Source organism: Ovis aries, chromosome X (assembly GCF_016772045.2).
Source record: "Ovis aries strain OAR_USU_Benz2616 breed Rambouillet chromosome X, ARS-UI_Ramb_v3.0, whole genome shotgun sequence".
Lineage (NCBI taxonomy): Eukaryota > Metazoa > Chordata > Mammalia > Artiodactyla > Bovidae > Ovis > Ovis aries.
The window spans coordinates 12,880,715-12,902,849 of NC_056080.1; the positions used below are offsets into that span (position 1 = coordinate 12,880,715).

At 38.7% G+C, this 22,135-nt stretch overlaps 1 protein-coding gene across 1 annotated transcript in view; it reads left to right on the forward strand.

The window, feature by feature from the left end:
* Positions 1-18,175, forward strand: part of GLRA2 (glycine receptor alpha 2) — a 218,209-nt gene extending 200,034 nt beyond the window's left edge. Inside the window, exon 9 of the mRNA XM_027963173.2 lies at positions 16,627-18,175. Within this exon, the coding sequence (XP_027818974.1) occupies positions 16,627-16,905 (279 nt within the window). The 3' untranslated portion in view covers positions 16,906-18,175. The remainder of the gene's footprint in view (positions 1-16,626) is intronic.
* The last annotated feature ends 3,960 nt before the right edge of the window (positions 18,176-22,135 follow it).

The window sequence follows — 22,135 nt, forward strand, 5'->3', positions numbered from 1 at the left end:
TGAATAAATGGGTTTCAGGGAAGGATGACAAAAGCTGAGGCACAGATGATCTACAGAAGTAAACAATCATCCAGAAGAATGGAGCATAGATTGTGTTTCTGGTTCACTTCACTGCTTGCATGTCCTTGGAAGAAGCAACAGGAAAGTGCCTCCTGATGGTTTACAGTCTTCATTTGCTACTAATTTTAACACAGAACCTATAGTCCATCCATACTCAACAGAGTAGACCTAGCTTATGAGGATCATTCAAATTCCAAAAACAAATATATGATCAGCCACAGAAAGTAGGTTTACAGTTTTTCACCTGGAGAAAACGTGTGTGTTTACTGTGCAAAGCAATGAAGTGATGGCCCAGGGACGTTTCTTTTTTAAGGATATGCCTCACTGCCCCTCTGTCAAACCTTCCTAAGGCTTCTCCAAGTCACACCTGGGTGATTCCATCATGATGTTAACCTGCCTCTTCAAAGTTGGGAGGAAGGGATCAAGGGCAAGACTAAATATAGGTCCAATTCTGTGGATAGAGTTCTCAGTTTTTGAGTTTATTGAGCTCCCTGCAGAAATGAACAGTTTGCCAAACTTTGACAGCCAACAGCACTGACTGCTCTCCCACTGAGCAGCTTTCAGCAGAAATGGAGCAGTGGGAGGGAAGAGGAGAAGGAAAGAAGTGGATATTTGAAAGGGTGTTATTATAGTATGGAGCTTCTAGGCTGTCAAAACTGGCTATGATAAAGAGACCTCCACAAACGTGTAGACTTCTAAAAATATATCCATTCTGTGCCTAGTTTACATAATACGAGGTTACACATTACTATTTACAGTTTTTTTAATTATTTCATATTATATATTTTATATATTTTGAGAAGGAAATGGCTACCCACTCCAGTATTCTTGCCTAGAGAATCTCATGGACAGAGGGACTGGTAAGCTACAGTCCATGGGATTGCAAAGAGTCAGACATGACTGAACACCTAACACACATATTACATATTATAATCTTCTTCAACATTATAGCAGCAACAAGGGACTTGCTGCTTAAGCGAAACCCTTAGAAATGATGACATAGAATAGTATGCAAGTCAAAGATAATGAAAAGTGAAAATATACCAGAACCAAACTGTTGCTGTGTGCTGATTATATTAGAGTAGAATTTCTCAAAATGGGATTAGAATGACCAGAAACTTCCAGGAGATAATGAGGGTCATAGCAGGGCACAGCTTACTAAGTACATCTTTCCAGCACTTGGGTCAGCACCTTCAATGTGGTTTGCCCTCCTGGACCTCTTAGCAATTTTCATATACAACCAGAGACTCATAATCAGAAGGTACATAAGTAGTCATCTCGTCCCCTAACCCACATCAATACCCAACATTTCCAACAAATGATCAAACACTTGAATATCTAACAACAAGAAATTCATTACCTTCCAAGATGTTGTGCTCCATGTTCAGTCACAGAGTTGTTTGAAGTTCTTCCACACGTTGGTTGAGTTGAATTCTGTCTCCCTGTAATGTCAACCAATTGTTTTTGATAAGCAATCTTGGAATCAACAGTACAGAGAGTCTTCCCTTTTCTGAAAACACCTGTTATATGAGCCAGGCTCATTTGTTTTCAAGGCCAGCCTCTCTTGTTCCTGCTATGGTTCCTTATTTGGTATGCTTTCAGGAACACTTAGCATCCTGGAAAGGTTCCCTTGCCCCTTATCCTGCAATCAGTCTGTCCTGTCTGTATCTCTTACCTCTTTTCCTATCCAATGATTCAAGGACAACAGTCCATCAACTGGGATATCAAAACAGTTTCTCTTTCAAGACTTTGAGTGGTCTAATTATAGTAAAGACTTGCACTGAAAAGGTTCCTGTAGAGTTGAAGTTGCGGTGGCTCAGTTGAAATATGCATAAGTAAAGGAAGCTGAAAGAAGAAAAGCAGAAATGTGGGAGAATGATTTCCCTGAGAGAATGTGACTAAATCTCACCTCCTGACTTGGTCACTAGAGTTCCTGGACTGGGTAGCCCTGCTGACACCTTCATTCATATCATCTTTCTTGCTAACATTTATTGAGTACATATTATACAGCAGCACTGATACAAGCCTTTAATGTGTGTTAGCTCACCGAATCTTTTCAAAAACTCTCAAAGGAAGACGCCATTATTCCCCTTTTTATTGCAGAGGAGACTGAGGCACATAGAGATCTGAGTAACTTATCCAGCTCCCACAATGGTTATTAACAGACCAAGGGTGGAAACCAGGAGTACTGGATCTAGAATCCAGGTTTCTTACCATAATAGGGTGTTATAGACTCCTCAGATTTTCTTACAATATTTTTATAGTCATTTCTTAAAGAAATTCCCCATTTAAGTTGTCATGAGGAGCTTTCTGTCCTTTGTAACAAATCCTTAATCATTAAGATACAAAAAGATTATAATATACTTAAGTTAAAATATACTGAATATAGTTATAATATACTGAAGTTCAGTTCAGTCGATCAGTCGTGTCTGACTCTTTGTGACACCATAGACTGCAGCACGCCAGGTCTCCCTGTCCTTCACTACCACCCAGAGTTTGCTAAAACTCATTTCCATTGAGTCAGTGATGCCATCCAACCATCTCATCCTATGTCATCCCCTTCTCCTCTAGCCTTCAATCTTTCCCAGCATCAGAGTCCTTTCCAATGAGTCAGTACTTTACATCAGGTGGCCAAAGTATTAGAGCTTCAGCTTCAGCATCAGTCCTTCCAATGAATATTCAGGGTTGATTTCCTTCAGGATAGACTGGTTGGATCTCCTTGCAGTCCAAGGGACTCTCAAGAGTCTTCTCCAACATCACAGTTCAAAAGCATCAATTCTTCAGCGCTCAGCTTTCTTCACGGTCCAACTTTCATATCCATACATGACACTGGAAAAACCATAGCCTTGACTAGACGGACCTTTGTTGGCAAAGTAATGTCTCTGCTTTTCAATATGCTATCTAGGTTGGTCATAACTTTCTTTCCAAGGAGTAAGCGTCTTTTAATTTCATGGCTGCAATTACCATCTGTAGTGATTTTGGAGCCCCAAAAGATAAAATCTGACACTGTTTCCACTGTTTCCCCATCTACTTCCCATGAAGTGATGGGACCAGATGCCATGATCTTCGTTTTCTGAATGTTGAGCTTTAAGCCAACTTTTTCGCTCTCCTCTTTCACTTTGATCAAGAGACTCTTTAGTTCTTCGCTTTGGGCCATAAGGGTGGTGTCATCTGCATATCTGAGGTTATTGATATTTCTCCCAGCAAACTTGATTCCAGCTTGTGCTTCATCCAGCCCAGCGTTTTTCATGATATACTCTGCATATAAGTTAAATAATCAGGGTGACAATATACAGCCTTGATGTACCCCTTTCCCAATTCTGAATCAGTCTGTTGTTCCATGCCCAGTTCTAACTGTTGCTTCCTGATCTGCATACAGATTTCTCAGGAGGCAGGTCAGGTGGTTTGGTATTCCCATGTCTTTCAGAATTTTCCACAGTGTATTGTGATCCACACAGTCAAAGGCTTTGGCATAGTCAATAAAGCAGAAATAGATGTTTTTCTGAAACTCTCTTGCTTTTTCGATGATCCAATGGATGTTGGCAATTTGACCTCTGGTTCCTCTGCCTTTTCTAAATCCAGCTTGAACATCTGGGAGTTCATGGTTCACTTACTGTTGAAGCCTAGCTTGGAGAATTTTGAGCATTACTTTGCTAGCATGTGAGATGAGTGCAACTGTGCAATAGTTTGAACATTCATTGGCATTGCCTTTCTTTGGCATTGGAATGAAAACTGACCTTTTCCAGTCCTGTGGCCACTGCTGAGTTTTCCAAGTTTGCTGGCATATTGAGTGCAGCACTTTCATGGTATCATCATTTATGATTTGAAATGGCTCAGCTGGAATTCCATCACCTCCACTAGCTTTGTTCATAGTGATGCTTCCTAAGGCTCACTTGACTTCACATTCCAGGATGTCTGGCTCTAGGTGAGTAATCACACCATCTGGGTCATGAAGATCTTTTCTGTATATTCTTCTGTGTATTCTTGCCACCTCTTCTTAATATCTTCTGCTTCTGTTAGGTCCAAACCATTTCTGTCCTTTATAATGCCCATCTTTGCATGAAATGTTCCCTTGGTATCTCTAATTTTCTTGAAGAGATCTCTAGTCTTTCCCATTCTATTGTTTTCCTCTATTTCTTTGCACTGATCAATGGGGAAGGCTTTCTTGTCTCTCCTTGCTATTCTTTGGAACTCTGCATTCAAATGGGTATATCTTTCCTTTTCTCCTTTGCCTCTTGCTTCCCTTCTTTTCTCAGCTATTTGTAAGGCCTCCTCAGACAACCATTTTGCCTTTTAGCATTTCTTTTTCTTGGGGATGGTCTTGATCCCTGCCTCCTGTACAATGTCACGAACCTCCTGTCCATAGTTCTTTAGGCACTCTGTCTATCAGATCTAATCCCTTGAATCTATTTCTCACTTCTACTGTATAATTGTAAGAGATTTGATTTAGGTCATACCTGAATGGTCTAGTGGTTTTCCCTATTTTCTTCCATTTAAGTCTGAATTTGGCAATAAGGAGTTCATGATCTGAGCCACAGCCAGCTCACCTGGCTAAATAGCACAGACAAGTGTCTCTGAGCTGCTCTTTAGTTGCGCTAAAAAGCAGGGTCAGTGAACCAAATGACAGTGCTTTTACATTCTATAACATACCTGTGATATTCATGTATTCTTCCAGAAGCAGTGCATTCCGGGGTACTATTAAAGAAAAAAAAAAAAACCCTGCCATCTAACTTTCCTTTAATTACTCTAGCCTAACATCACCTCTTCTATAGTATCTTGTGGCCTGTACATTCCTTTACCAGGAAGCAGATATCACATTATAATGGAATCATTTGTCTGTATCATAGTTGCCCAGCCTCAGCCCTATTGACATTTGAAGCTAGATAATTCATGCTTTGCTGTGAGGCGCTGTCCTGTGTATTGCAGGATATGAAACAGTGTCCTAGCCTCTACCAACTACATGCCAGAGCATGCTCTGCTCCACTGTGACAACCAAAAATGTCTCCAGACGTTGTGTAATGTCCCCTGGGGGGATGAGGGGCAAAATCACTCTTGGTTGAAAGCCACTGGTCCACATATTCCAGACCTCTTCCACCAATCCCACAATGACTTCAAGGGCAGGACTGTCTTTTGTACCCTTCTTGCTTTCCAATGCTTGGTACATTATGATGCTCAATAAATCTTAATTGAAGAAAACTACAGTAACTTGCATCAAGATGCCCGGAAGCCTAGATTACCTATATATCTATATCTGGCTGGGTTTAGTCAGGAAAACAGAGACACTATATATACTACTAGGATAAGGAGTTTACTGTAGAAATTATAACTTATATAAATATGACAGTAACTGGGGAAAGGAAGGTCTGGAAGGCTACAGTCAGAAGACAGAACTTTAAGCCAAACTTCTCATGAGGTAAGCAGGTATTCACAGGAAAATCTGAGAAGCTACCATATTTCGCCTCCAAAGCGGTATTGATAGTAAAATTGGAGCACACAGAAAGGTGTGGAATGCCACTTTATCCAACAAGTCAGCCTCATCTGACCCCCAAACACTCCCCCAAATAATGGCCTCTCCTTCCCTTCTACCTTCCACATCTCCCAAATTCCTCTCACTGGCAAACCCTTACCTGGAACCAATCAAGGAGGGAATTCTGGGAAATGAAGTTTTTTCCAGCTTGTAGGCAGGCACTTCTACAGGAGTGGAAGTGCCAGGTAAACAACAGATAATCTCCCGCAGTAACCACTTTTTGACACCAAGTGTGTATGTTACATATAGAGATCAAACCATGACAATAGTCTGAAGAATTTGGTAGTCACAGTCATTCACATTAGAAAGCAAGTGAGTGTTTGATATGATGAGTTGTTGTTTCTGTTGTTATTGCTTTTAGTTTGGCAGTGGACTCACCCTCTGATCACCTGTCCCCTCCAGTCTGTGCTGTGTAGACAGTCTCAACACTTGCTTTGCTTACACCCTGAACAGATGGAAAACTATGTTAATAATTGAACAGCTCATAGTCCAGATGGAAGATGCTCACCTTCATGCTTCTTAGACTTTAGTGTGTCTTCTGAGCATTCTGGCCAGACCAGAATTGACAGAGACTACTGGAAAAGAATTTCCATATGCAAGGCATTGCTTCCCTCTTGAGGCATTGAAACATCACAACCATGTTATTGATTTCTAAACTGCTTTCTAAGACAGCAGCTGACATTAAGTGAAAATATTTCTGCTTTATAGATTTTGAGTCAAAAGTCAATTATTTTAAAATAATTACTTCCAGTCTATTAAAAAAAAAAATAGAGTGCTGGAGGTGAGGTGTGGTCCAAAGCAGAGTGAAGTATATAGCTCACTTTAGAAAAGTAGATTCAAAATATGCATTAAATGGACCTATATCTTCAGGATAGCCCATGAAAGTCTAACATATTTACACCTGGCCCTTTAAGGAAAATGTTTGCTGACCCCTGGACTAGAGGGAAAGCAACAAGAACTGAGCCCTGAGAAGTAAATGGGACATTACAAAGAGTTGTCTTTTACTGAAGTGAGAGCAACTGGAGGTTTGAGCTCATGAAGATCTGACCTGACTCACATTTTAACAGGATTCCTCTAGATGCTGGATTAAGAATAGACATTCTTGTTGGGAAGGAGGGTCTAGAAGCCAGGGGATCAGGTAGAAGATGATCACTGTGATTCTGGTGGAAATGATTCTGATGAATCACTGTAAGGTGGCTCAGTCCACATGGAGTGGACGCACTGGTAAGAGGTGCCTAGACTCTGGTCTGGAGAATGAGCTGGTTAGACTTCCCGGTACTAGATATGTTACATACCCCGCCCCTGCCATGTGCAGGGGAGGCTAGATACAGTCGTGCACATGTATGACCAACTAAAGCAGAGCTTCTTGAGTAGGTATAATGTTGCCCCCCAAGCGACATTTGGCAATCAATGTCAAGAGACATTTTTCATTGTCACAACTGCAGCAGAAATGTGTTGCTTCTTCTAGCAGGTAGAGACCCAGGGATGCTGCTAAATATCCTAAAATATACAACACAGTTCTCTACTACAAAAATAATTACTTGGCCCCAAATGTCAACAGTGCCATAAGTAAGGACAGAGAAGGCAATGGCACCCTGTTCCAGTACTCTTGCCTGGAAAATCCCATGGATGGAGGAGCCTGGTAGGCTGCAGTCCATGGGGTCGCTAAGTCAGACATGACTGAGCGACTTCACTTTCACCTTTTGCTTCCATGAATTGGAGCAGGAAATGGCAACCCACTCCAGTGCTCTTGCCTGGAGAATCCCAGGGACGGGAGAGCCTGGTGGGCTGCCGTCTATGGGGTCGCACAGAGTCAGACACGACTGAAGTGACTTAGCAATAGCAATAAGTAAGGAACCTTGACCTCAAGAAAGGCCCACTAATGGAAGAAGAACGAAAGATGGGTTTTCATGGGTAATTAGGAGTCTTAGCCCAGCTCAACTGCCAGTGCCCTAACTCCTGCAAGGCATCTGCAGGCTGTGGCAACAGCAATTTTGGAGTCCCAGCTCATACCAAAGCTGAGTCTTGTTTGTCCTTTCTTGCCCACATATCTTTCCCCAGTTATTGGAAGTGAGCTTTGTCCCAAATAAGAAACTCTGCTGCCTTTTTTCTCTCTCTGTGTGTATATATATATATACATACAGAAGCTTTTAAAAATAACATGTGTGATTGAGATGATGAAAGAGATTTTGTGTAATGAAAGGCAAATGGTGCAGAGCACTACAGTGCAGGTATTAATTTGTTTAAAGAGATTTGTGAAGAAAAGTGTTCTATTAATTAAAATTTCAAGACTTAAAACTTAAAGGTGTTTGGTAATGACTGTAGATCTACAAGAATTTTACTCTCTTCATCAAACCCAAATGGATTGCATATGAATTCAAATACCCTTAATATTGTGCAAATATTCCTTAGTCTTTGCAATGGGTAATAACTGATAAGGTCTCATTTATTTGGTGAAATACTTTCATGTATATAAAACATACTGGCTTTTCATTTACCTAGCTTTATTATTTTGATTTGTGAGTAGATGCATAAATGAAAAACTATTTCTTCATATTCTGGCTTGTCTATTCCATTTATTTTCTTTGCAAAGAAGTATGCATTTTTTGCTAAGATTGTTAATAAGATGGATCTAATTTTATATATTTTCACAGTATCTGGTCTACTCACTAGCTTAACACTGAAAAAAAATGGACAGTGTTTCAAATATAGATCATAAATACCTCAGCTCTTGAGTGGTACTGTGGAGTTTAGGTTTGCCCTAATTTTCTATAAATTCAATATGCAAAAACAGACCATGTGATAAGTAAGCTAGAAAAGAATTTTTCATATCATGAAAGACTTTTCCAACATTCATCTAAGAAGCATTTATCTTATATATGTGCTTAGTCATTCAGTCGTGTCCGACTCTCTGTGACCCCATGGACTGTAGCTCGCCAGGGCTTTGTCCATGGGGATTCTCCAGGTAAGAATAATGGAGTGGGTTGCCATGCCCTCCTCCAGGGGATCTACTCAACTCGAGATTGAACCCAGGTCTCCCATACTGCAGGTGGATTCTTTACCAACTGAGCAACCAGGGAAGCCCAAGAATACTGGAGTGAGTAGCTTATCCCTTCTCCAAGGGATCTTCCGGACCCAGGAATCGAACCAGGGTCTCCTGCATTGCAGGGAGATTCTTTACCATTTGAGCTACCAATAGTATTGAACACAGGCAACTTTAGCCGGGCATTGTTCTACATACTGGGGCATTCAAGGTATGCAAAACTGGTCCTTACACTTGAAGGTCACATAAAAGAAGCTGACATATAAGCAGATAATTTTAACGTATGATGCAATAGGTTCCATTATGGGGTCAGCTTCAGTGCTACAGACCCATGGCCCAGGCACAGGGGTCAAGAAAAGGCATCCTGAATGAGATGAGTAGAGTCTTGAAGAACATGCAGGAGCTCACCAGGTAGAGGGAGGTGAAGACTACTCTATGCAAAAAAATAAAGCCAAAGACCATGAAACACCATGACAGGAGCAAGTATAAGGCAAAGACATAGTGGGTCCTTGAAAGTCACAAAGGAGCTTGGGAGTGGTCATTAAGGAGATGAGAAACTGTTGAAAAGTATTAAGCCAGGAATGGAAGCAATGTGCATTCCTTCAATTTCACTAGAGCAGAAAGTGGGGCTGGCTTCAAAATCTGTGGGACCTGGTACAACATGAAAACGTGGGGTGCCTGTTCAAAAACCATTACGAACTTCAAGATGGCTACAGCAAAGCATTAAACCAAGTATAGGACCCTTGAAAGCACTGGGTTGTGTATGACTGCACATATGCTTGCCCACAAGGCCAACTGTACCAGAAGGCATCAGGGCAGGGGGAGGAAGAATACATTAAGACCTTTGTTTGCATACTGTCCAGTCTGTAGTTGAGAAGAAAAGTCTTAAGCATATCAACCAGCTAGAGATTAGTCTTGAGGCAATATACTAGACAGCATTATAGTCCCATACTCAAACTCAGAAAATGGCCAAATGGCTAATCTCTTCATTTTAAACAGGAAATAGGAGACCAAAATTGTTGCGAGACTGAGGGAATTCAATCCGAGCCTTTTAGATTCTATCCCAGTGTCTCCTCCTCCTCTACAATGTCAAGGCTAGTGAGTCTGCAGTGAAAGGGATAGGATGGAAGTTCTTTGGGCAAGACTGATCCAGAGGCGGCAGAAAGGACTGCAAGTGACCAAGAAATGGAAATCAACTAGGAGACAATTGCTGTCCCCTCCCTTCTCCCAGGGAGCACATCCTTTCTGAGACCTTTCTCAGAATCAAGAGGATCTTTCCAAGCACAATTTTAGAATAACTCATGGGCCTAGCATTGTGCCAGGCAAGAAGGGTACAGAAATGACTCAGGCACACTCTCAAGAGCTTATCCTTTGATGAATGAAGACAGTAGTGGGAATCAGCTATCACAATCCACAGACTCTGTCTACCTATTCTTTAATATAATTGGGAAGCAAAAATTTTAAATAATAATAAAAAAGAAAATTGGAAATGAATTCTAAACATCAATAGGTAGCTACAGAGTTTTCTTTCAGATTCAGGAGATTATAGATGATTTTCAGATTGCCTTGTATATCTCTCAGTAATATTACCATCCATACCCTCACCAACTCTAAAGGCTTCAGGCTCACCCGAGCCCCAGTAAACCTTTGTACATATCTCAAGAATCTCTCTCATATCATTCTCTTCAGTTCTCCTGACCCCCTGAAAACCTAAGGTCTTATTCATTTTTTCCTTCTCTTAGTTCTTAATATAAGGCTTTAAACCAGCACCATGGCTTGCAAGGCCCTATATGATCCAGTCCTTGGTCATTTCTGAAACTTTGTCTCACCGCACTTTCTTTCTGCATTCCATGGGCCATTCTACCATCTCTCAACTGCAGGAAACTTTCCTATCTCAGACATCTCCCAACTCTGCTGTCCCTTCTTCAATGCTTCTCATTTTTTCAAACCTCTAATGAAATATCACTTCTCCAAGGAAAAGATTCTCTTATTTGATCTGGCAGATAAGAAGACCACTATTAATAAGCTCTCATAGCACCCTATACTTTTCCTTCAGAGCCCTATCATAGCTAGTAATTCTGTATTCATGTGATTCTTTCATAAATCTTTGTCTTCACCTCAAGGCTGGGAACTACCTGAAGGCAAGAGTCTGATCTGTTTTGCTCGTCACTGGATTCCTGGCAAATGGCACAGTGCCTGGCATGTCCTCGGGACTTTTCTGACCATTCAATCTAAAACATCCATTTCTCTGCCTTTCATCTCTCTTAGGTGTCTTACCTTGATTGTTTTATTTCAAGGCATTCCTCATTATCTCTGTGTGTGTGTGTGTGTGTGTACACAAATATGTGTGTCTTAACTGTGTATATGTATATATATGTATAAATATGTGTTTGTGCGTGTACACATGATTTCTCTACTTGTTACTTGTTTTCTCCAATAGCATGTAAACTCCAAAAAAGAAGAGGCTTCACCTCCTTGTTCACTGCTGTATCCTCACCACATACCTGGCACATAGTAGGTGCTCGAGGAATTATTTGCTGGAAATATGAATACATAAATGGCAAGTGCTCAAGAAATGAACACCAGAAGTTCATTCTCCTTAGAAATCAATAATAATAGGAGGAATGGAGAGAGTAGCATGGAAATATATACACTACCATATATAAAATAGGCAGCCAGTAGAAATTTGCTGTACGACTCAGGGAATTCAAACCTAGAGGTATGGGATGGGATGAGAAGGGAGGTGGGAAGGAGGTTCAAAAGGGAGGTTATAGAAAGCAATCCAATACTGTAAAGCAATTATCCTCAAATTAAAACTAAATTAAAAAGAAAAATCAATAATTGAAAAAGAGATGATTCACTGATAATGGCTTTTTGGGAAAAAAATGCTATTCACTTGTCTACCCCCAAATGACACTGTAAGAATTTTAATTCATTTCACCACATCATTAAGCAACAAGGGATTATATTTGGCTTACTTTATTTTAGATCAGTTGTTCCACAAATTTTGACTGGATTCTTCATCTATAATCTTGAATGGAAGTCATTTGGGGCCTGATAGAGACAAATTCATAAAACCTAGAAACTTCCAGAGTGTTCAGAGTCAGAGTTTGGAGATCTGACAAATCAGATTTGAATTTCAGCTTCCACATTTATTAGCAATATAACTTCAGGAAGCCACATAACTTCTCTGTCTCAGTTTCCTCTGAAACCTTGTGACTTGTAGGGACAGTTTGGTGATAGGATTGACTGTGGTTTTAAGTGCATGGTTTATAATCATAGTCAATATGTGGTATCTATTATTCACATCTACTCCCAAGTCCCTGTGATACAGAGAAGAAAACTGAGGCCATAAGAATTGGGAATTTCTCAAAGCCATCCCTCTTCTCCAAGTCTAGATGATAGAAATCAGCAGGTCTACAATTAAGCACCACCTAGAATTGGGCTTCCCTGATGGCTCATCAGGTAAAGAATCCACCAGGCATGCAGGAGACACAGGAGATGTGGGTTCAGTCCCAGATCCGGGAAGATCCCCTGGAGAAGGAAATGGCAACCCACTCCAGTATGCTTGCCTGGAGAATCCCACGGCCTGAGGAGGACTACAGTCCAAAGGGTCACAAAGAGTCTGACACGACTGAGCAACAAAGCACGCACGCAAGGCTTCATTTGCTCAGGGGACTTTTTTGGGGGCAAACCTGCTTGTGCTTGGATTCACACCATTTCCTAAGGAGGGCTGAAGACTCCTTTATGTCCTTGCATTGACTGAAGCTCACTGCAGCTTTCACTTCCAACTGGGCCATATCCTGGCCCAGAAGACTGAAGATTCAATCAAAGAATCTGGGTGAGAAATGGAATGGAGTTTTTCCCCACCTCAGTTTATAGGAGTCCTTTTATTTCCTCCTTTTTAGGACATAAAAGAAAAATTAGAAATACTGGTCCCACTGAAATCTTTCACTGCATAAATCCCATAATCTTTAATTATATTGAAATTATCTGCTTATAACAAACAATTCAGTACCATGTAATTCTGCTGAGCTTTAGGTTCAATTTCACATCTAGACAAGAGTTCCAAACACAGGAATGGGTAAATCTTATAATAAGTAAAACCAATGGCTAAGATAAGTACAATAAGGTGATAAGTCTCCAACAAATTGCATAGTGCCATGGCAGTTCTTCCTATGTAGACAGGATTTAAGGAGATTTTATCAAAGTGGGATACAGAAATTGCATGTATTGAAACTTTGACTGGATGATTCCTTTTCTATGAAATTGACTCGGTGAATAACAAAACAGAGTGAGCTAGAAGTATTCACTGCTCAAAGATACTGAATATGGTAGGTCAGCAGCAATAATTAAGTAATTAGTTTTCTGGCTAATTAGAAGAAATGGAGAATATATGCTGGAAATTCTTTCCTCACTGAGAGAATCATACCAACTCTCACGGTGAATACATTCAACTAAGCTGTGCCTTCAGATTGTTCTTTATTTCAGCTTTAGTTTATCCATGACTCAAGCTCATCTCCATTTTGCCTTCATATAGGAATCCTGCCATATTACCATAGCATTTTATTCTGAACCTGCTATAAAGGCAATTAGTCATTCATTATAACACCAAAATTCAAAGTGGTTGCAATTATGTTTTCTGAATCAAGCCCTTTGATGTGGGTAATTTAAGGTTCTATATTTAAAATGCATTCAATGAGTCATAATGGTAAATAAGAATACCCTTAAACTAGCATTCATATCTCTTGCACATGAAAAATTAAATGGATAATTTCTACCTACGACAGATTTATTTTGTGGTGGATAATTTTAAAGAATTGATTTAATTAGTTGTAACTATGCTCAGAAGTATAATTTGAAATACCATTGAATGGAAAGGGAAAGTATTTTCAAGCAGAGAGAAAACTCTCTTAAAATTTCCTTTGTTCATTAGTCAATGAACATTTATTAAGCACCTACAGATTGCACGGCAATGTACGACATAATAATAACCTAATTTGGCATTATTCTATTCTAGTTCTGCAAGTTAATTGAATGAGTTAACCTCTTTAGCTGTCCATTCACAGTATGCCAATAGACAACAGGAATTAAATGAATGAGTCGATCTGAAAAAAAAACATGGATGTATTTAGGTTTCCTTTTGTTTCATGTGCTAAAAACCAGTTACCAGCTAACTAGTCTTTTTTATTTCTTCAGGGAGCCAGGGATTTTAAAAGAATCTTATTTCACTCAGGCAGTGAACTATACACTTAATCATGACTTTCTAAGTGTTGATACAGAATAGCAATTTGTAAGATTCTACAGATATGGAAAGGAAAAATAGCACAGTAATTTTAGGCAGATAAGGGGAAATATATTTTGAGGGCTAATTTTCACTTAAAAAATTATCTTAGACTTAATATCATAGACGAGGTTCAGCATTTTAGAGCTGGACATTAGAGATGATCTAGGCCACTGGTTTCTAACCATTTGAATTAGAGACATTGGATTTTGTAAAAAAAAAAAAAAAAAAAAATGGATTCTCAGTTCTCATTCCCAGAGATTGTGATTCACTTGGTCTGGAAGAGGCTGGGAGGGGAAGCAGGCATAAATATAACTCGTAAAATTTCCCTAGCATCCAAAGCTGAGACCCACAGACCTAGTCAAGCCTCAATATTTTGGCATGAGGTATCCAAGCCTTGAAAGAATAAATATCCTGCCTAAGAAAAACACAGCTTATAACCCTTGGAGCCATGCTTAGAACCCAAACAGCCAAATTCCTAGTCTAGATCTATTTACTAAACCAATTGACACCATTTCTATTTCTCTCACACACTGGTTCAGATCTAATTACAAGTTAGTATGTAGGAAGAATAAGACTGCTTATAACTCATAACTAACACATTCCCTCCTCCTAGAGACCTGTGTGTTTCTTTACTTGTTAACTAAGTCTTCCAATGATGCTGTAATGATTAATATATCTGTTTATTTCACATTTTAAAATACTTATTTGAAACTTTTGCACCTATAAAATATATCATTCCCATTTTAAGACAAAGAAAGTAGATTTACTATTTGAATCTGAGTCCAGTTGAAGTCTCTATTATGGAGCTTATAGAGCTGAGCACCTAGCAGTACTCAAATATCCAGCAGGGTTTGCTTAGCCACATCCCTGACATGAAAATGTCTTTAGTTTGGCCACTTCCACTTGGTTCTAAAAGCTCCATGCAGGTAGGGTTCTTGTCCAACTTCATCAGCTGTCTCCCAGCATCTAGCAAAATGCTTGCCACAAACTCAACATTCAAAAACTACTTGTTGAATGAAAAATCCTACTTACATTTTGTTAAGAAATGAGACAGAGTATCCTGAACCAGCTCGTAAAAGACAGTCTCAAATACATAAAAGTATTGGGAAGATGGTTTTATAAAGGAGTAGTTTTATAATTATTTTATTAGAAGAGCTTTGGCCTGACTTTCCTCACCTAAATTTGTCTTTGTTGTACCATTTGGGTTACAGTTGGGCTCTCCCTCACTAATATTATGTTAATAGTCCTTCATTCAAATGATACAAATGAGCTTACTTATAAAACAGAAATAGACTCACAGATTTCAAAAACAAATTTATAGTTACCAAAGGAGAAATGTGGAGGGGCAGGGATAAATTAGGAGCTTGGGATTAACATACACACACTACTATGTATAAAATAGGTAACCAACAAGGACCTATTGTATAGTATAGGGAACTCTACTCAATATTCTGTAATAACCTATGTAGGTAAAAAGTCTGAAAAAGAATGGATAAACATATATGTTAACTGAGCCACTTTGCTCTACACCTAAAACTAATATAACATTGTAAATCAACGAAACTCCAATAAAATTTTTAAGAAGTCCTTCATTCAGTATACCTTTTATATGCGTGAAGGCGCAACTGACATGCAATAAATAGTGGTGATATAAAATACCGAATTTTACTGTCTTTGGAAAAATGTAACCAAATTAATTAACATAATATTATTCTCTGGAAAGATAAAGAGTTCGATATCTTTGGTGAGTCAAAAGGGTGGCACAGTATTGCAGAAAGCACTAACCTAGTTGCAGAAGATGATTCAATCGATGACTATTTAGAATTAAATTTTTATTAAGCAGATCATTTCAATCCTACCTTTTCAACCCAACCACACACCCAAATTCCATACTTTTGCCTCTATGAAGGGTATTTTCTCTTTACCCAGAGGTTATGACTTTGCAGTCTTTTATCTGATTCATGTAGAAATGAGGTACTGACATGAGCTAAAATGACATATGTTTAAATATGGTAGAGATGAATAGCCAAAGAAGCAATGCGAAAAACCGACAGTAGAAAAATCAGCCATGGTAGAAATACTGAACACCAAACAATGAATATTTAATCTCTGCTATCTAACTGAGATGAACTAGAGGGTTGGAGGGGGGAAAGGTACATTTAAGGAGTTAATCTTAAATCTAACACTAATATTAAAGCCAAGGTTAATGGAAGGAACTGGGCTGTGAATGGGCCACAACAGCTCAGGAACATGACAAGGATTCAGTAAATGTTTTGTTGAATGAATGAATGGGTAAATGAATGACTAAGTGAATGAGTGAATGAATGAACTGTCCTCTTTAGAAACTTAGAGTATAGTACTTGGATTTGAAGACTTGGCTTTAAAAATAAATCTATCCAGAGCTGTGGATTAATAAACTAGATTTTGGGAAAGTCAGGGCTGAATATAATATAGCTGTTTCTATTTTTCATTTAATTAAAATGACCAGAGTCATTATTCTTACCCTTAATTTCTAAGCCTGAAAAAGTTAATGAACTATATCTGTTCCATGAATAACTGAGTTGAACTTGAAAGACAACTTCCATTCCAAAAGCCTCCCACACTACCAGTTAACTGTGATTTACCCTTTTCCTTCTGAAGAATTTTAAGCATCTTCCATCTGATTTGACTGACAACCAATCTGTACTTCCTCTGTCTTTATTCTCCCAGGAAGAAGATGTTACTCGTGAAAGTCGTTTTAATTTCAGTGGTTATGGAATGGGTCACTGCCTTCAAGTGAAAGATGGAACAGCTGTCAAGGCCACACCTGCCAACCAGCTCCCACAGCCCCCCAAAGATGCAGATGCCATCAAGAAGAAGTTTGTGGACCGGGCAAAAAGGATTGACACGATTTCTCGAGCTGCCTTCCCATTGGCCTTCCTCATTTTCAACATCTTTTACTGGATCACATACAAGATCATTCGGCATGAAGATGTCCATAAGAAATAGATGTGCTCTTCAGATCCTGGGACCTTCTTGCCTAACTGCTGTGCTTGTAAATACACAGTGAAATTGTCTTTATATCACTTTGACAGAGGAGAAGACTGGGGGAGGGGGGAGGGAGGATCATGGGGGTGGGTTTCCTGGCACCTACATGAATAAAGATAAGTTATCTGGGCAATGAAGGAAAATGTTTGCACAAAATTAAGGTTTTGCAGAATCACGTGAGCATAATTACATTCATAGTCTTTAGCATTGCTCTTTCAGATGATGCATTAATTAGACATGATATGCAAGGTCAAGTACTTGCGGGCTATTTGTTTTTTGGTTTGGTTTGGACTAATTCTGGTACTGAAAAGATAGTTTGAACACATGTGTGTGTGCACGCACACACACACACACACACACACACACACACGGAAAATGCTTACCATCTGACCATAGTGACTAGCCTATAGTGAGTTGAGGACCAAACTTTTTCAGGAAAATGCTGCCTTGTTTTTAAAACAGCCTCCTGAGCTATGTTCTTTACAATGTCTGTAATTAGTGTTTCACCTGAGAAATCCTTTTGTGGTCATAAATAATTTCTACTTATTAAGAAAACAACAACAATAATACATACCGATCACAAAGAACAGGTTTCTACTTTATTGTCTGTGTAAGTGTGCATTTTAATATTCTTTTTCTTTCCTAGATGCAATTTGGGGATTTGAATTATATATTGTGAAACTGATTTGATCATATGCCCTCTTGAAAATGAATGCCCATTTTCTTTTAGATCCAAGTTAGCACACAACATTTTTTTTCCGCTTTGCCTAAATTTATGTGCAATTAAGTGCTCAAGTGTGACTTAGCCATTGCAGCCTCTCAGCCACAGTATTTATGAAGATGATGTGTCCTGAACGATGTAGCTCATATTAGCTTGAACTTCCCATTTCTGCTTTCATTGTAGGTGTAACTATTAATCTTAATGTCAACTGACCCATGATTTCTACTGTCAATCTAAGTGAATATTGTTTAAAATATCTTTAACTAATTTAAAGAATTTTAAAGTTGTACTGTGATTTTCATAACCTGTTTCCTTTTTGGTACCAGAGCTATGTGGTTTGAATCCTGGCTACATGTTTTAAGTAAGAAAAAAAAAAAGACGTATTTTTGCTTACTCAGATAAAAGACAACCTGTAAAAAATATAATGAAAAAATTAAATTTTACATGTGCTGTAAAAGGGGTTATTAAAAATATTTGTTCAATTTCAATAAAGCTAAGTGTGCCACAGAAGCTAAGTCTTTCCACTTTTGCATTACACTGTAAATAATTTAGATGAGAATGGTAACTTAGATTTTTGTTTCTGGTCTTCCTCATAAACTTGAAGTACTTATATAGCTATCAGACTTTTGTTGTAATATAAAAATGTAGCTCATAGTATCCCCATGAAGAAAGAAAACAACACATCATTCTCATTGTAGAAACAGGGAAATGGATATAAGGAAGTATTAGTAGTCATTGTAAGCAGAAGCTAATACTGGACATGAGATATAGAACACTTCCAAGAACACGTAGGAATCATAAAATACCAAACTGAAAATAAATTTAAAATATCAACCTGTCCACCTATCCATCCTGCTTTTGTCAGGAATAGAGTTCCATGATGAAAAATAATTCCGAGAACCCCAGTGAAATAGAGGTAACTCATTTTGGCCCTTGTAGATAAAGTGAAGTCGCCCAGTTGTGTCCGACTCTTTGCAACCCCATGGACTGTAGCCTATCAGGCTCCTCCGTCCATGGGATTTTCCAGGCAAGAATGCTGGAGTGGATTGCCATTTCCTTCTCCAGGGAATATTCCCGACCCAGGAATCGAACCCAGGTCTCCCACATTGCAGGCAGACATTTTACCATCTGAGCCACCAGGGAGGCCCTTTTCTTAACTATAGGTATCCATCATAAAATTTTCAGGAACATGTGGATTCCTAAGCTGATGTTTATGGCCTTTTAAACCTATTCAAATATTGAATCATTTCCATAGAAAGAAATATTGCAGAATGGCTAAAAGCATGAATTTTAGAGATAGAAAGACTAGCTCAGCCACCTATCAACAGGGTTACCATGGATAAGTTACCTGATTTTTCTGAGTAGCTCCTATTTCAGAGACTTTTAAGAGGATAAACTGAGAAAAATGCAAGTAAAGCCATTAACATGGTGTCTAGCAGATAGTAAATTCTCAATAACTAACAGATAATAATAAAATTAATATGATTATTATGAATTGTACTACACTGGGTAAGAAGCTACACAATTCCTAGCCTCGGCTAGATTAATGCCATGCTTTTTGCCTCTTTCCCAAAACACTATTTCGGTCTTATTGCTCACTCTTTCCAAACAAATAAGGCAAAGTCTTTGATTGGTCTCAAATCTCTTGCTCCCACGGAAAAGTAGAAAAATTGAGGCTTAAAATGCCTCCTAAAGATGGGCCTGACCCCATACGTGTACTAGGAAGTACATATGGTGGGATGGGGAGGTACCTTGGTGGAAAATCCAAAGCTAAACAATCATGTCTAATCAAAGCGTATACTGACTGTATAATTTTCAGAGGGAGGGTATAGTCCTCACATTAGAAAAAATGTTTAAATATTCACCTCTAAATGTATCTGCCAGCCACACAAGTAGGTAAAGACATCCTAGATGGCAAGAAGTGTTCTTGACTTTTCTCTAATTATAGCCCACATGCAGTGGGAAGACCTTTTTAAAAAATTGAAATATAGTTGATTTATAATGTTGTGTCAATGTCTGATGTAGAGCAAAGTGACTCAGTTATACATATATATATATTTATTTTCATCTTCTTTTTCATTATGATTTATTACAAGATACTGAATACAGCTCCCTGTGTCATACATTAGAACCTTGTTGTTTATCCACCCTATATAAAATAGTTTGCATCTACCAACCTCAAACTTCCAGTTCTTCTCTCTCCCTCCTCCCCTCCTCCTTGGCAACCACAAATCTGTTATCTATATCTGTGAGTCTGTTTTTGTCTGGTCTATAGGTTCATTTGTGCTGTATTTTATATTCCACCCATAAGTTATATCATATGGAATTTGTCTTTCATTAGAAATCACTCTTGAATTTAGTTTTATAAATAAAATCTCAAGGGAATGATTCTAAGCACCACATATTCTGACAAAATACATAATTCCCTTATAACGGAGGAATTGAGAACATTTTTTCTTTGACAATAGTACAAGAAAATAGTTCAAAAGTAAAATCATGGCTCTGAGGAAAAGAATTTACCACTAGTTTTCATTAGACTGGAAGCTTCTGGAAGAAAATGGTTATGTTTCTAAGGGTTTTCTGCACTGCCTGCCAAAGCTGAAATGCTCAATGAGTATTATTACTATCACTAAGGGAAAAGTTGGTGAAGGAGGCTATGCTGTGCCTGTTGGACAAAGTTTACATCAGTTTTTTTCCAGTCAAGCAATGCGAAGTAACCAACTACTGCTACCACTTTTCAAATAATGGATTACTTGGGGATTTGACTTTTAAACATTTTTCAATTCCTACCACTTGGTTTTAAGAACAGATCGAGATGATTCAAGGCTTAAAACTCTTTATGCCACTCTCAAACACCTTGGTCCAAAACAGATTCTACAAACCAGACTGGCTGTTGATTTTTAAAAATCCTTCCAAACAGTATTAGCACTAAGCTCCTCATCTATGGACAGAGAAGCCTGGCAGGGTACAGTCCATGGTGTCACAAAGAGTCGGACATAACTGAGCCTACACACACATGCTGCGTCGATGCCACTGGAAAAACCCTGTCAAATTCTGAAAGCAAATTTTCCAATAAAGATTAAATGAATGTCACTTTACATTTTGCTTACTCCTTTAATATCAAATAAGTAGGTTCTAACCAAAACACAACATAAAATTCCATATCATATGATTAACCACTTTGGAAAAAGAAAAAAAAAAAACACTTCGGAATATCTTTTAGGACTTCCGCATCTCCTAGTTTAAGCCTGAAGCCAATTTGTTGAATGAATATAAGCCATATATCTGCAAATGCTCTTTTAAAATTACTTTTAACTTCTGCTTTAAACTTTTTCTTATTTTCACCAGTTTGGGTTTGCCTTTTTTCTCTTTTTTTCAAGTTAATATACGCTCTTCACAGATCACAAAGTAGAAAATAGCATCACAACTTCATATAGTGTTTTCAACATATCAACATGATTTTATGTCTACAACAGCATTCAATTTGAATAATAATCCAAGGTAGCTAGATCACAAAGAATTGATAAATAAACAGCAGCTCCATGAATCATACACCTCACTCAAGTCATCTATCATATTAGAGGTTGAACATCTGCCATGTTTGTTTCCTAACTCCTCAGACTATTTCCTTTTACTGTATCCACGGGATTCCCTTGTGGCTCAACTGGTAAAGAATCCACCTGCAATGTGGGAGACCTGGGTTCGAACCCTCGGTTGGGAAGATACTCTGGACTCCACACTGTCTAAGAAAATAAAAGCCTGGAAAGTCATTGTCAAGTGACCCACACTCATGGATAACAGAATAAATTGGTAAAGGACAGCATAAAATATTTCTGGTGAAAATGCCTAAGAGAGTTAGTTCAAATGGTGCATACAGTATTAGGAACATGTTCACTGAGAGTATATCTCTTGTGTTACTGAATGATTCAAAACACACTGGAGTTGAAAAAAAGACCAAAGGAATTTAGAAGTTATTTATTCCCATTTTTGAAGGAGGGAAAATGACCTTCACACTGTCACACATGTCCTCACTAAAGAAAATATGCAATATTACTACTTTGGTGAAAATGCATCTCAAAAATAATAAGTAATTCAGCTTTCTCCAAGGTGAGAGTAGTGTGTATTAGATGTTTTTGGACCATGAGCCAGAATTTAGAAAGTTCATTATTCAGTTCAGTTCAGTTCAGTCACTCAGTCGTGTCCGACTCTGTTACCCCATGAATTGCAGCACGCCAGGCCTCCCTGTCCATCATCAACTCCTGAAGTTCACTCAGACTCACATCCATCAAGTCAGTGATGCCATCCAGCCATCTCAGCCTCTGTCATCCCCTTCTTCTCCTGCTCCCAATCCCTCCCAGCCCCTCCCAGCATCAGAGTCTTTTCCAATGAGTCAACTCTTCGCATGAGGTGGCCAAAGTACTGGAGTTTCAGCTTTAGCATCATTCCTTCCAAAGAACACCCAGGACTGAT